Consider the following 16,777-nt stretch of genomic DNA (forward strand, 5'->3'; position numbering starts at 1 on the left):
AACTGCAAATTATAAACTGTATTTCATGCAGAGAACATGTTTGGATTAACGTATATAAATATATGTCTAAAATAGAAGCTGCCATCCACACCCCACATCTGGCTTAAGTACTTCAGAATGGAGTGTTGGTTCTCCTCTCCCCCTGCATTAGTAATTTTAACTCAGGGTTGCTACCCAACTTTTTCTTGTTGTTTTTTGATGCTGCAAAGCACAGTCAAGCTTTCTGCACTATGTATGTCAGAGTTCCCTGCTGGCTTGGGAGAGTTTCTGCCTCCATTCTCAGGATGACACAGTCCCCAAACCCACCCTTAAAAACATGGAAGCAAGCCATGAGACTATTATAAGGTATGAATAACCCCTGAAGCTGATGAGTGAAGCTTTGGTAGAAGCAACATTTGCAAGTTTAGCTCTTAATGAAACTCATTTCCTGGCCTCAGGATGATGCAAGTATTTGGGAAAGGGAGCTGAGATGTCTGAATGGTTTGGCTGTTCTCAGCCATTTTCATCTTTGTCCTCCTTCAAAATGATCTGTGCCATCTGACATGGACCAGCACAGCCACTCCTGTTTGCACATGGACTTAGTAGTGAATTAAGGCAGCAAATGCACCATCTTAACATCAACCACACCTCACAACTCGTTCCAGGCAATGAACTTTTTATTCACTTGCCATTTTTCATTTTGCTTTCCAGTATCTCCATTTGAGTTTTGAAACTTCTGGACACTGCAATAATGGCTCCTGCATATGAATCCACATTCACTGTTTTTCTTGTTGCCAGAGACAATGTGGAATGGCCACTTGTGGTTTCTCAGGATCCTTGAGGAGAGTATGCAATAGCTGTGATTGAAGTTAACCCGTGAGGTGCCAACTTGTGTCATTGTGGAGAGGTACTGGGTGGCCTCAAAGATTTCTATTGGAGGAAGAGATCATATTACATATGCTTGCCACCAACTGCAACCTCAAAATCATTAGCAACATGTTTATCATCCATTCTTTAACACATCTCTGGAGAGGAGGTTAAGGGAAGAAATTATTGATTCCTTAAAGATTTAAACGAGAAAAGGTATGAAGCGGAGGGAACTTGTGGTTTCTTAGAATAAGGGTTCTCAGTTGGTGCAGGATGTTTAGACAGTCACTTCTTGGAGATAACTGATTCAGAAAAGGAACAAGGTTCTATAACCAGATATACAATATGGTAATCAAAAGTATGTTTTGGCATGACATCAAAACTGGACTCTATTGCTGCTTAATGCAATGAAAACAATGTCAATGAGACCACTTTTCAGAAAGTTTTCTCATCCTATCCCTGCTAAGGCACCACAGATTTAGAGAATAAAAAGCTAATCCTTCTGCATCCTACCAAATAAAAAGGAACTGCAGCCCATTTTTAGATGAGGAGTTATCAGCCACAATGAAGAAGTATTCAGTGCATCTTTTGCCTTAACAATTGCAGAATGGGCATGAGCGTTGGAACTGACCCAATCTGGAACTGGCTGTGTAGAAAGCCTGGCATGTCTCAGGAGCATAAAGATATTTCTTCACTGCATCCTCCCTCCCTCCACCTGCTCACATGCACACCCACACCAGGGCAGGTCTTGCCTCTGTCGGGGACTTTGTCTCCTGAGAAAAACTTTCTTGCTGGCACAATCAGCTGTTGTTAATAGAACTGCTGTGCCAATCTCTGGGGCCCGCCCCTAAGAGACAAGGTGCACACCCTTCCACACAAAACAACCTTCTATACTTTTAAAAGGATGCATATGATCCTCTCATTCACTTCCCACACACAGCTACACAAAGCCTGCAACGCATATTCAACATATATACGCACAGTGAAAAGAAGATATGGTCACATGCGCTATCCTCAGCAATCCTGCAACAGTGTTCTAAGCCAAACAGATTTAAGAGAATAGTTTGGTTTCAAGCTCAAGAATGGGATTTAGATAGAGTAGGGCTTTGCACCACTTACCAATTATGGCAAGAGAAGATATGTGGAATGGCAGAAATGAAGGACAGAGGTGATATCTTCTATGGAAAGAGTGAGGGAAGCAATCAAGAGTAACATCGGGGCCCAATCCTGTCAGGCTGTATTCCCCACATCCCATCTCAGAGCCAATTGACACCAACTGCCACCCAATCCAGCTCCTGCTTTTGTTTTGTTTCATGAGCGGTGCAGCTGTTAATTGCTTTGAGGACTTGTGACAAAAAGCAGGCTATAATCTACTACATATCTCTCTATGTATAACACACCACTAAGGAGATTGACCCATTAGTTCAAGCATTTCTGCATGCCCAATGGAATGATCTCCCATCTCCTTTCCCCGCATGCTGATGTGGGAGTTATCCTGCCCACCCCACCCTGCCTCAGAGCAGCCAATTTGGTGGAACACACGGTGGGAGGGGAGGGGATATGCCCCATTGCACTACAATAAGTCCTTGTGTGGGTTTGAGTTACTGGAACCAGTTAGCTGAACCTGTCCCTCAGTGGCAAAGCAAGTGATGTTTTAGCAAAGCTTGACATTTCACCAATCCAATTCAGATATCATTGTCAAGCCATGGTTCAGAAACTTTGGTGGGGGGAGTTCCTCCTCCCTTTTGTAGCTTGCTGCAAAATCCAGCCTTGACAAGCTATGGTTACTGCAAACCAGGAACTGCATCCAAACCTTCTGGAGTCATAGTTTGGAAGCGATTCCCGGGTGGAAGCAACTACAGTTCATCCAACTGAGATGCAATGACAAAACTAAAGCTTGAGCGAAGCAGGGAAAGGAAGGTGCTATACCTTTAGATAGTCAGACACCAAAATACACTTTGGTCACTATGCTTTAACCAAGCCGTAACAGCTGGAAATCAATACAGTCAATTACTAGTGATATATAAGATATGGAAGTCATGAAAGTCCAATGTGTTTCTTTTGAGTGCACTAATAAGATTTAGGCTAAGAGCTGGTGGACAACTGTACAGAAAATCAAGAGGGAGTTTGTCTCCTTGCAGAAGGACCAGTATAAATTTAGTGATTATGGTGCCAAGGGGTAGTGATTTTTCTAAATTAATATGGAGTCAAGTGGTGTGTGTGTGTGTGCATATATGGCACAACTACAAAGCTATAGTTTCCAGGGTTCTGGTAGTGGTGGTAATTTTTTACTGTAACTATTTCCTCAGTTAAAACAATTCATTAAAAAAAGCCAAAGACTTCAATTTACAATAATTGTAGGGCTGCCCAAAAACACTTACTCTCTCAAGAGGCTCACAAAAATTAAAAGAATAAAATACAGTATTAAATATGCAATACAAAATAATAAAAGGATTTCAAGTGCATGTCCAACATCACCTACATTAGAGGGACCCCAAGTTAGAGTTATGATTTCTAGTTTGCTAATTCTCCATTTCTTGGTGCCCCTGTAGCCTAGAATGTTTACACAAGTGGTGTATTTAATTTGTGTTGTATCCTTGTTTGTTTATGCAAGCCTCAGCTGTAGGCAGCTTCATGGCCTGACTCACTTTGCAATTTTATAAATACCATTTTTGCAGTTTCTGAATAGGCAATGTACATTGTTAACAGCTGAGGTCAAGAACAACATTCTCCTAATTGCAACTCAACCATCTCAGGTAAAAGAGAAAAAAATGAAGACTACCCTCTTCCAGAAAGAAGGAACTTTCCCACTATTCTTTAGTTTGCATAGGTATTTCATTCACTGGCCTGTTAAAGATACGCAAGATAGTTTTCTTTTACATCTCAGTTCTTCCAGCTAGCTGGATGTCTGGATAGTTCCAGTACAGTGAAGTCTGATTATTAACCAATAAAGCTATAACAATTATTCGTTGTTTGCCTTCAGAGTTCTTAAATCTGCCCATGTACCATATTTTTCACCAGACCATAAGACACACCTAGTTTTTGGAGGAGGAAAACAAGAAAAAAAATATTCTGAATCTCAGAAGCCAGAACAACAAGAGGGATTGCTGCGCAGCGAAAGCAGAGATCCCTCTTGCTGTTCTGGCTTCTGGGATAGCTGCGCAGCCTGCATTCACTCCATAAGACGCACACACATTTCCCCTTACTTTTTAGGAGGGGAAAAGTGAGTCTTATAGAGCAAAAAATACAGTAATTATCAGGCTTCACAGCTTCAGGTTCTCAAAACCCCTCTTCCATTGAGCTGAGATGCTTAGGATCAGGAGGGTCCATTTTTATTTTGCCACTTTCAAAAACATTTTAGAAGCAAATCATTTTTACAACATACCCCAACACTTCACTGCTTGCACATCAGTCACAATGTAGGGCACACATGTATTTTGTTCTAATCCTTTTGCCTAATGTGTGGCTCGTACCAATGACCCTGAGACTGATGTTTAAATTAGACACACCCCATTCCATATGCTAGTAGGGCAAACACAGAGAACACTTGCGACTGCTGCCGTTATATCTACTTTAGCCCCCAAACAAAAGCTTTCATCAGACAACTGATTTTGAAAAGCAAATACATATTTTTAAAGCTGTGAACATCTTTATAGAGCTCAAAAAGTTGTACATATCCTTAGTCACAAATTAGTCTGAATATCCTGGGGACCACAACCAAGCCCAGAGATAAAGAGTTAAAATCATAGCTTACTAGTAAAGCCCAAGCTTTGATGAAGATGATGCCATATGAAATCTCTGGCATCTCTACAAAAAGGATGCCAGAATCCAGGGCTGTAGGTGTTAAATTCTACCAATTTGGGGTGGGTGGAGGAAATAATCATGTCTTTATATTAAAACAGGGATGGGGAACTTGCAGCCTTGATGGACTCTCGATCCCATAAGCCCCAGCAAGCTGATGGGAGTTAGAGTCCAACAATATCTGAGGGCTATAGGTCCCACATCCCCATATTAAATAAGCTCACCCTCTAGTATTAGAATAGCAGAATAGTTAACATACTTAATAAATAAATCAACTGTATCCTGAATACAGCCACAGATTTAGCCATCCTGTGGATGCTGTACAAAAAATGGATTTGTAGGGTTGTTTGTTTTTTCTAGGCTGTTTTCCATTGTTTGTTAGCTTAATAACCATGTTACTAGAAATGGTGACCTCAGAAATGCAGGGAGAAAGTACTGTAAACATCCCTCTTCAAAACTTCAGTTTATGTAATCTTGAAGTTAGAAGAACATGTTCCAGAAATCAGAATTGCAACTGAGATCAGAGTTCCCCACACAGTGGAGGCAGTTAGCAAGAGAAATCACTCGCTAACATTACTACCCAGAAACCAACTGAGGAATCGAGTATTACTATAGTTATCTGTTTCTGAAACACCAAGAATGCAATGTACATACAATAAAAACTACTAAACTTTACTGCCACCTTTCCAACTAGCAAGAAGAGAACCACTAGCCACAAACTGTCTGGTCATGCCTGAAATGCAGGGAAACAGCAGTAACACTGTTGAGTATAATCATTTCAGAAAAGCACTACAAAAAGCTTCACAAAAGTTCTCAAGCAACTTTATAAAAGCCTCGTCTGATAAATCCTTATAATCCTATGAAAAATCATAGTTTTGGCTAAAACTACCAAGACAGTAGGATCCAGACTTGCTCCTGTTGACAGAAGGAACTGAGATCCAGGAGGAGGTTCCTGCGGGAGGAAGGAAAGACTCTCATGCTGTTCTGGAGGGTACCCCAACCAGTGTTTGAAATTCCCCAGGCACCAAGCACGTTTTGCAACCAGCACAGATCCAATTTCGATGACACGGAGATCTCTGGATGTCAGACTGACAACTGTCATCTGGCTGGCACCTCCAGCTTTCTTAAGAGCTAGTAAATTGCATTTATATCCAACCTTTTCCTCCAAGGAGTACATGGTTCACCCCCCTCCTAAATTAATCCCTACAACAATCCTGTGAGGTAGGCTAAGAGGCTGTGACTGGCCCAAGGTCACCTAGTGAGCTTAATGACTGTGAATGAGGATTTGAACCCTGATCTCCCAGATCCTAATCAGACACTATGCATTTTCCATAGCCACTGCACATTGGGTTCCCATCATCATCGAGTTATTTACCATGACCCTAAAGTCTCATTCCTGGTGTGTCACCTCCAGATCAGACCCCATGAAATTAAGGTATTTTTTTTGCCCCCATATGAAGCATTTTGCACTTGTTTACATTGAACTGCACTTGCCATTTTACTGACCATTCAGTCAGTTTGGAGAGGTCCTTTTGGAGCTCTTCACATTTTTGTTTTAGCAACCCTAAACAATTTAGTATCATCAGCAAGTTTGACCATCTCAGTGCTCACTTCTAACTCTAGATCGCTTATGAGAGAGTCCTATCTCTATTTGTGAATTAGCCCTGCTTAGGACAGTGGTACTTCTATGTTCCTTCTGAGTAAACATGTTTAGGATTATGCAGCAAACTGCTTACACGTCTAGAGTGTCTATGCCATATTGTTTTCCAAAACCATTGTTACACATTTCATCCAATTCCAGTAATGGACACAATACCATAAATCTGCTTTCCTAGAGAACTATTGTTTACATCAGGGGTGAGGAACTGGCCCTGACCAGAGAGCTTATCATTATCTTCCCCATCCCTTACAGGTCAAGTCTGACAAGTAGGCAGAGCCATCCACATGTCAATCACCTGGCATCACAATGGCATCTGGTGACCTTTTTTGCCTACAGGATTTTTCAGAAGCCCCTTTCAAAGTGCTATCTGTACAGCACTTTTCAGATGCTGTTGACAAGCTAATCAACAGTGCCTGCAAATGCCCTTTCAGCTGAGCTAGGTTTTTCCTGCCCCACAGGCATCATGCAAGTGGGCATGTTTGGCCCAAATGGCCTGATGGGCCAATGGGGAGGCACCGTTGGGCCCAAGGGGCAGAGGTACCCCACCCTTAATTTGCATGGACAGTGAAGGCATCCAGAGATAACAAATCATCTCAACTCCAACAAAAGAAATCATCACGTACAATACTCTGAAAGCCAAAGATACTGAAGTATTTCTGTTTGTCACTTTAACCGTAGTCTAAACTTTTATGTACCTCAGCACATCTAGGTACAAATAACAGGCTATCTGCCTCTTAACCCAAGAGCAAGCATCTTATCAGGCAACTCTTTAATTCATGTTAAATTAGTTAACCTGTATGCAGAAAGCCAAGATGTATTACACTAAGACAATTAGACAATCATTTGCCATGCCTCAGTGCAGGTCAAGAACTTCATATGATTAAGCCATGAACGTTGTTAACCTTCCCACAGTAGCGACATTACATTAAAAATTAATATTTGGTAAACCATACAGCAATCTGATATGTCAGTCTCAGAATTTTTTAAAAAGCAAACTTTTCTAGAAGTCATCCAGTAATTCAAGGTTGGGCAAAAGACAGACTATGCTCCATGGATGAACAACTGGCCAGTTTCTGGGAATCTGTCTAGGACCTACTGGATGTTGGGATTCTGGCAAAAAGTGATGGTACATACCAAGTATTACTTAAAACAGATTAGTTATGCCTTAATTGGTCAGAGATCCCAAGTATGCACTCTTGTTTTGTCAATTTTAAATTCAACCATGGATCATAACGATGCATGTGAAAATAAGTAGACACAAGACCAGGTCAATCTACCCCTGCAGTAATCCACCCTTCAAGAATATTCAAAGGAGCCAATGGCAGTTGTAGCTGGGTACATGAAATTTACAGGGTTGACAGAAGAGCAATTTAGAATAAATTAATGAGTCCAGGTACTGTTTTATCTGTGACAAAGCAAAATAAAACATACAGTCTCAGGGATGGAAAAACAGAAACCAGCCACCATATTTTTGACATGTATTTTGGATCCCTTAGTCTTCAGTACTCACAAAGCTGGCTAAAAAAAAAAATTCACCTCCACCTATGTCATTGGACACACATCTACCTTCAAATGCAGAAAAGAGGCAAGCATTATAGAAGCATGGCCTTTCCACAAATACTTCCAGAGTAGCAGCCATGTTAGCCTGTTGCAGCAAAAACAGTCTTGTGATACCTTCAAGACTAACCAATTTATTGTGGCACATGCTTTCAAAGTCAAAAGTTTCCTTTTTGCATTTTGTTTCCCTCTGGCCACTGTCTTCTCCATTTCTCCTGAACCATGTGTATGCCTGGCCTGACAATTAAAGATTACGCTTCAGATATTGCCACTCTGAGATTCTTTGGAAGGAAGAACAGGATAAAAATGTATTAAAATATATAAATATATTTGATGACGTGGACACTGGTACACAAAAGCTTATATCATAATACATGAATTGTTATTTCTATGTATCATTGCAGTTGGTATGACAGAATAGCTTAAGACTTTCAAATACTTTGCAAGAAAAAAAAGAGATCAATTCCTTGTTTAACAAATGCAACTTCAAGAGCAGTATTTATCAGCAGTTTGTCTTGACAGACTAGAACATTAAGGACAGGCTCCTCAGTAAGTAGACATCTTCCCACAGGTTTATAATACTTGAATATCCTGTATCTCATTCTGTTTGGCTACCTCTTTTGTTTTTTAACCTACATTTTAGCAAAGTCACATGCCCTTTACAAGACATCTAAAGTTAAGGCCAACACATGCACACAAACAAAGCATTCCTCACCTCCCAGACAGATCAATTTAAAGACCAATGCAAGATCATACATATATTCCGTGTTGTGAAGTAACAAGAACATAGTTCAATTATCTATATGGATTACAATCCAATATGGATTCACATACACATTTAAATGGAAGGAAAATCTACCCTATAATACTTTTTAAAGCACTATGCAAATACAGAGTGGGTCAATGCATAGGTAATCTACCTAAAGTGATATTTACAGTGCAGTCCTGTACAGTTCTGCTGAAAAGTAAGAACCACTAAACATAATTGTACTCTCAGGCAACTGGGAATAGGACAATATGCACTCTAGAATACCAGTACTTCCCACAGGACATGATCAATGTGCAATGAGTGTTTGCCACTAACAATTACAAACAAGCTATGACAAAGTCAAATGATGACGATAATTTGCATAATTTCAGCAAAATAGAAAATACGAATTTACTCACAGGTGATTGGTACATGGGTGTTGTATATATTAACTAGTTCTTTAATGCTTATGTTTAATATTTGGGGGGAGCCTGATTATTCTTGGGGTAGTATATAGCCATAAAATTGGTTATCGTTTCAATTAGCACTTATTTTGATATTTTTGTTTCATACTCTTTCTCCAGAGAATTCAGAACAGTATTAGAAACTCAGATATATAATCGAATCGCCAAATGGCATAACTTAGGATATGGTCAACAAAATGAAATGTCTAGGTGCCATCCCACACCCCCATGAAGTTGTTGTTGTTGTTCATTTCATTTCTATACCACTTTATATTTTATAGAACAAATCTCAAAGCTGCTTACAATACTTTAAAACATCAAGTAAAACAATCCAGAATAAAACAAATTCAAGTTTCAAGGAAAATATTTCAGAACCTTCTCTAAGTGACATTTTGCTTTCCCCAGTCAGCAACATGGCATCCAGAGATCTCCGTGCGGTCGCAATTGGATCTGTGCCAATAGCAAAACGTGACTAGCTAATTTCTGACAGTGGTTCAGAACAACACTGTAGCCTAACAATCCTCTGAGACAGGTAGGCAAAATAAGAATAGGAAGCATGAAGTATGAACTCCCAAGATTCAGCTCCATCATCAGCAAAAAAGATTCAAAAGCTGGGATCCAAAAACAACAAACAGGATGATTCAAGGAGAATTTGTACTCAGTGTTTCAATCAGCAACTTGCTAACCACACTAATTTGTATCTTTTATACAGTGGTGAACTGCTTTGGAAACCAATATTTCAGTACAAGCGTCATCAACATGGACACAAGAACTTTTTGTTGTTGTTGTTGTTGTTAATGGTGTTTTACAGAATCAAGAGACAAGTCTCTGCCTCAAGGAGCTTAAACTGAAATACCTAATTTTAGGCATGTTCATGAACTTGCAAAACACCCAGAGGAATTTCTGCCTTTTACCTTTGTAGAAAAAATGAACATGTTTATCACAATTTGCTTTAGAATATGAAGTAACAGTTGATAAACATGGCTTGCTATTTCAAAGGGTTGAAGGCCAAAATTCCACTAGGGACATGCAAGCCCCTGAAGCAGGCTTAACGTAAGGATTTGCAATTGTATCATAAGTGTTTTAAAAGGTATGCTGGGACCTGTTCTGTTCTATAAAGTGCCCGTTAAACTAGTTACAGTATATAAATACTAGTAATAAATGCTAATAAATTACAACCAAAGAGACAGTGATGTGCAAAGACATGAGACTTTAGTCTTCACTTGGAATGTTATTACTGTACAACTAGGTTTAGGGGGAATGAATCAACACAATGAGATTTCAGAAGTAGGCAGCTAAGCAAGAACACGGTAATTTGGATAGCCCATGAATAAAAACTGGCCTTCAAATAGCAAACGGGAAGATAAATACTATTTATCTGATTCTATAGATTGCTCCTATAGCCCTATGAATAATTGAAAATAATGTATGTAAGTACAGTGGTACCTCGGTTTAAGAACGGTTTCGGTTTAAGAACAGACTTCTGGGACAGATTAAGTTCGTAAACCGAACTTAATACTGATTTTTTATTGCTACATTTATATTGCACATTTCTTGCAAACAGCCCAAGGTGGCATACATGGTTCTCCTCTCTATTTCATGCTCAAAACAACAACCCTGTGAGGTCTATTGGGTTGCAAGATAGTGACTAGCCCAAAGCCACCTAGACCGCTCCATGGGTGGGGATCAGAAGCCTGGCCTCCCAGGTTCTAGTCAAATACTCAACCATTACACCAGTTTTCTGGAAATCTTTCTGTCTGCACTGGGAAATTTTCTGATGCCATAGAAAGTGATCTAGTTTAGTATGTTTATTTTTCTTCCATTTAGTAAACAAAGATAAAAGCACTCCTAAAAAAATTTTGTCCTACAAAGCACACTTGAAGTGGCTTAAATGATATATTATGTAGACATTTCTTTTGGAATACTTGTACAATTTAATGACAGTAGCATGTATTCACCTTACATTTTCTAAATTTAAGGCAAAAGGGTATTGAAAATGGTCAACATGTTGTTTCGATTCCCTTGCACCTGCCACTTACAAATGCATGTATTCTCTCACACACTTGATAGGGATAATCTTATGAAAAACATTAACTACAACTTTCAAACTGCTGAGCTTGCCTAATATTGTATTTGCAACTGGCATCCATTCATTGTTACTAATGAACTTATGAAAGTATTAAATTTCCACGGAAAAGTGAACCACTGGAAAAAGTTCACTGATTTTGAAGATGTCCACCTGACATCACTGGTTTAGCACATGACTGCTGCATTCTAACTAAAAAGTTTCATTTTCAGAACATAATGTTTCACATTTTCTACTTTCTTCTTCCATAGCTTTCAAGGAGAAAACAGAACCCTATACGTTCCTTTGATAAGATGTCTAAAACATTTAATTATTACTAAAACCAAAAAGGCCTCTCATACAAAATGCCTGTATCAAAGATTACCATGCATAGCAAAAACTACAACAAAAACCTTTAACATCAATTTCTTAACATAGAAATCTGAGCACTGCCAGCTAAGATACTGTTTTTGATTCAAGCACTTTTTAAGGCTATTCATGGCTCTAGCCAAGTATTGCTTGACTTTTGTACTGCCTTTCAAAATATACAGCTGGATCTGAAATATACTAGATGTTTCTCAACAGAGCTTACTGTCATTCATTCAGTATGACATTATTCTTTTAATCAAAAGGGAGAATCTAAATGGCTTCAGAAAGCCAAACAAAATATACTGGCTTCCTTGTTGACCATTTCACTTCAAGATCTCTGTCCTACTTCCAAACTGCACACCCCTTTCCCCATATTTTACAATTGTGATAACTGGTGCCACAGAAATTTAATGACTCAGAGACTGGGTCATCTTGAAAATTAGTTCCCATGAGTAGCATTTGGTTGTAAACAAGGGAAGGCATGAGTGGTCATTTACAGCTCTACTGAGGAGCCAGACTCCTTCCTTCAGCAACTGTCACCTGGCAGCAGCCATTATATCCAGTTGCAGTAATGGAGGAAAGAGGAGAGAGGTAGGGCCGCGCCACCAATGCACCAAGATTTTGCCGCTTCTTACCTTAAACTTTTTCACCCCAACTCGTCAGTAGCGAAAAACAAAGAACTTGTAGACAAGTTTGCTTATTGCCTCCTCCATCCCTATCCATTTTACTTCTGTGTTGTGTCTGTTTAAAGTATAATCATGAGAGTAGGAGCTTTCTTCTTTTTCTTCTTCAATAAAGTCATCTAAAAGCCACCCTTGAACTCTTTTTTGGCTGAAGCGAACAAACAAATATTACACCGAATATGAATCTTAATACAGTATAGACCAGACTGTTGAGGAAAGATGAACTAATGTTTTAATTATGTATTAGGGCACTGAATCTCAGACAGAAGAGTCATAGAAACGATAAAGTTCAAGCAATTAAGATGTGGTAATAACTTCATCAGGCTATGAAATGAAACCACAAAGCTTCATTTGCCAATGTTAATTAGCACACCACTTAATTTGTATATAGTCAGGTCTCTGTTTTCTCCTTTTGAAATGAAAAGCTTGCATCAATATATGGCACAGGTGCATGTGTACAAGATTTGGGCTTTAGTTGATCTAAGAGGATACTTAAAAATAGGTCTGTAGGGCTAGTTACTGTAAACTGATCCTCAACTAGAGTGTTTGATTTTTCACTGGCAATTCAACCCATCGTGTTACTACTGAGTAGGAAACTGGCATTTCAATATAATACAGCAGGTACCAGATACTATTATTATTATTATTATATTATTATTATTATTATTATTATCATTACCAGCATCTACATGCCTATGTTCATTAACATGGTATTGTATGATTTAGTCAGGCACCCAACTCACAGGTGAAAATGCAAACTTTCTAAACTATCCAAATAAACTTAACTGTGATTACATATTATTTAATATCAAGTGAATGGCTAAAAAAACTTTATCACTTCTCTTTCAGGCTTCCCACAGGCATCTGGCTGGCCACTGTGAGAACAAGGTGCTGGACTAGTTAGGCCAGTGGCCTGATCCAGCATGCTCTTAAGAGCTGTTTCTATTACACTATCTCATATCAGCACCTACGCTTACATTAAACACACAAGAAGCTTCACTACTTTGAAAACATTTTCCAACCAAAACTCACTACCAACCAGAACACTGCTGTAACTCCTCACTTTCTACATCAAAATTCCCAGCTTTCCTAGCTAAAACCAGTTTTCCTTGCAAACTACATGCACCTCAAAAGGGTGTTGACACAATGATGACAAAATAATTCTTTCCTCCCAAAATCTCATGAGGCAGTGAATGAAAATGAGCGCATCCAGAATTCATTTGTCCTGTAAACGGAGAGCTGGAAGGGCTCCTATAGACCAGCTTTGTTTAAGGGTAAATACATTCACCTTACAGCACAAGCGTTCCTGGAATACCAAAATGATCAATACTGCTTTAGCTAACAGCGCTTCTGAAAATAAAAAAGTAAATCAACAGAACAAGAAGTCCATCCTTCTTATTTTATTGCTCTTCCTCGAAGAGCACGGCAGCCAACTTTTTAAAGGTATCCAGCAGTCCACCCACACATACTTCCAGAGACCCCTTTTTGTGCTTCCTGTCAAGAGGGCAGGTTACATTAAAGCCTTCCAAGGCAAAAAGAAGAAGGGGAAAAAAGGTCTTGCTGCCGCCTCCCCGCTTCCATTTGCTTTTATCTTATTCAAAGTGAAGACCCACAGCACTTAAGAGAGACCTGTGTAACCTGCCCTATACTCCTGAGCCCAGCAAGGACACCTCCATTGCTCTCCAAACCACGCAAAGTTACCTCCCTCACACCAACCCACCTACCCAAAAAAGCTACAAGGGATGGGGGACTCTTTAACGGATTTCTTCCCCCCCTTTTTTTTTTTAAAGGAAGCGAGGGAAACGTGTTTGTTGACAGCTCCCGCGCGGCGGAGGCGGTTACGCCAGTCAGGCAGCCTCTCGGCGAGGGTGAGCCCAGCCAGAGAGGGCCGGGCGCCCCTTCATGCCACCCCGCCAGCCCCGAGCGCCCCTCCTCAGGCCGCGCCGCCTTCCTCAGCGCGGCGCCGGCAGCCCCTTCCGAGCGGCGGCGCCCTCCCCTTCCCGTCCCTTTACCTTGCGGACCCCCTTGTAGATGTAGAAGTAGAGCTCCCGGCCCACATTGAAGCAGAGCCGGTCGCCGTTGCCGCTCTGGTCGTTGACGTTGACGAAGGAGACGCGGACGGGGTTGGAGCCCTGCGAGTTGAAGGGCACCCTGTTGGGCCGGCTGTACTCCGAGTGGCTCAGCAGCTTGTACAGCCCCTCGCGGGTGGTAAACTGGGTCTTAATCTCGTTCATCTCCTTCCCTCCTCCCTCCGCCGCCATCTTGGAAAGGAGCATTCATCCTGCCCCAGTGCCCGGATGTTGAGGCCAGCGCGCAGGCGCCGCCGCCGCCGAGAAAGGGGGAAAGCTCGCTTCCCCTGCCCGAAAGCAAAAGGGAAGGGAAGCCCTTGGAACCTTCACGCCGCGATGTGGGCGGGGCCTCGGGCCTTTCCCTCCCCACCCCTTGTTTACCGAGGCGCTGCGCGTGCGCCGGCTGCGCCCCTTTGGGGATGCGGAGGGGAGGGGCGAGGCAAAGCTTTCAGGTGGTAGGAAGGGGGGGAGAAGAGGGAGGAGCCTCCGGAGCGGAAGGGGGCGGAGAATGAGAGATGAGGAAGAAGCGAGGAGGGCAAAGGCTGGCTGGAGGCGTGCAAGGAGATAGGAAAGGGGCGGGGCGGCTGCTGCTAATTAAAGGGCAGGTGCCCTGCTGTTGTGTTTTTTTGAAATGGTTCGTATGACTTTCGTAGATTTTATATATGGATATAGTTTAAATGATATCAATGTCTGTTTTTTAAAAAATAATTTCTCCCCTATCTTTTGAGGGGATTCTTGTTTTTTCTCTCTCTCTCTTAAGCCACCACTAGTCCCATAATGCTCCTGCCAACCTAGCAGTTCTAAAGCACGTCAGAGTGCAAGTAGATAAATAGGTACCGCTCCGGCAAGAAGGTAAACGGTGTTTCCGTGCGCTGCTCTGGTTCACCAGAAGCAGCTTAGTCATGCTGGCCACATGACCTGGAAGCTGTATGCCGGCTCCCTCGGCCAATAAAGCAAGATGAGCACCGCAACCCCAGAGTCGGTCACGACTAGACCTAATAGTCAGGGGTTCCTTTACCTTTAGTCCAATAATAATAATAATAATAATAATAATAATAATATTTTATTTATACCCCACCCTTCCCGGTTTAAAACACTTAATTATAAAAGCAGCATAAAATACAGTATAAAAACATGAATTACAATAAAATTCAAAGTTCAGAAATCTATTTACAGTTGGGGAAATCCATCTAATAAGCATTAGATAATCACCAGGGCTAGCTGGCTGAATTAGTCCTACTTGGGCCAGCAAGGAAGTCAGGGGAGAATTAGCTGTGGGGTCTCAGAGCGGGTAATCTTCATAAAAGGGGAGGGGGAGGGAAGAGAAGGGAAATAAAAGATCAGGTTGAATTCAAATTAAAGGCCAGGTGGAATAGCTCTGTCTTACAGGCCTGATGGAAGGAGGTTAAATCCTGAAGGGCCCTAGTCTCATGGGACAGAGCATTCCACCAGGTAGGAGCCATCACTGAAAAGGCCCTGGCCCTGGTGGAGTCTTCCTTAGGGCCCGGCACCTCTATGGTTATTCATGGACCTTAAGGTCCTCTGTGGGGCATACCAGGAGAGGCGGTCCGGTAAATACAAGGGTCCTAAGCCACAAAGGGCTTAGGCGAAAAGGGAAAAGGCTTAAGGGGAAAAGGCGGCGTGTTTGTAAATAGATCATGATAATCTAGGGAAAAGCGCTCTGCACATGCTCTTCATTGCTTAAGGAATGAGTATGGTAGGCTTTTGTTTCTTCACTGTGTGGTTTGTATTGTTGCTTCCAGCAAAGGAGCTATTGGGGGGGGGGCGCTAATTATATTAGAGGCTGCATCCACAGAAGTATAGTGTCTAGATCAAGGGTAGTCATAAAAGGTAAAGGGACCTCTGACCATTAGGTCCAGTCGTGGCCGACTCTGGGGTTGCGGCGCTCATCTCACTTTATTGGCCGAGGGAGCCAGTGTACAGCTTCTGGGTCATGTGGCCAGCATGACTAAGCCGCTTCTGGCGAACCAGAGCAGCGCATGGAAATGCCGTTTACCTTCCCGCCGAAGCGGTACCTATTTATCTACTTGCACTTTGCACTTTGACGTGCTTTCGAACTGCTAGGTTGGCAGGAGCAGGGACCGAGCAACAGGAGTTCACCCCGTCGCGGGGATTCGAACCGCCGACCTTCTGATTGGCAAGTCCTAGGCTCTGTGGTTTAACCCACAGCGCCACCCGCATCCCCTAAGGATAGTCATAGTGCTGCTCTATTCTGCCTTGGTCAGGCCACACCTGGAGTATTGTGTCCAGTTCTGGGTTCCACAATTTAAGAAAGAAGTTAACAAGCTGGAACATGTGCGGATGAGGGTGACCCTGATCATAAAGAATCTGGAACGGTTAAAGGAGCTAGGTATGTTTAGCCTGGAAAAGAGGAGACTGAGAGCAGACATGACTGACATCTTCAAATAGCTAAGGGCGGTCACATGGAGGATGGAGCAAGCTTGTTTTCTCCTGCTCTAGAGGGTAGAACCCAAACCAATGGATTCAAGTTGCA

The 16,777-nt window shown here is 41.7% G+C and overlaps 1 protein-coding gene across 2 annotated transcripts in view; it reads right to left on the bottom strand.

Annotated features, from left to right (window-relative positions):
* Positions 1-14,566, bottom strand: part of WDR20 (WD repeat domain 20) — a 54,015-nt gene extending 39,449 nt beyond the window's left edge. The window contains exon 1 of one of the 2 annotated variants that reach the window (XM_083518588.1): positions 14,206-14,566. In XM_083518588.1, the coding sequence (XP_083374714.1) occupies positions 14,206-14,469 (264 nt within the window). In that variant the 5' untranslated portion in view covers positions 14,470-14,566. Of the gene's footprint in view, positions 1-1,965; positions 2,091-14,205 lie in introns of those variants that run through there. The other variant, XM_083518589.1, reaches the window with a different exon arrangement.
* Between the last annotated feature and the right edge of the window lie 2,211 nt (positions 14,567-16,777).

This window comes from Podarcis liolepis (genome assembly GCF_965112155.1).
Source record: "Podarcis liolepis genome assembly, chromosome: 1".
Taxonomy (NCBI): Eukaryota; Metazoa; Chordata; class Lepidosauria; order Squamata; family Lacertidae; genus Podarcis; species Podarcis liolepis.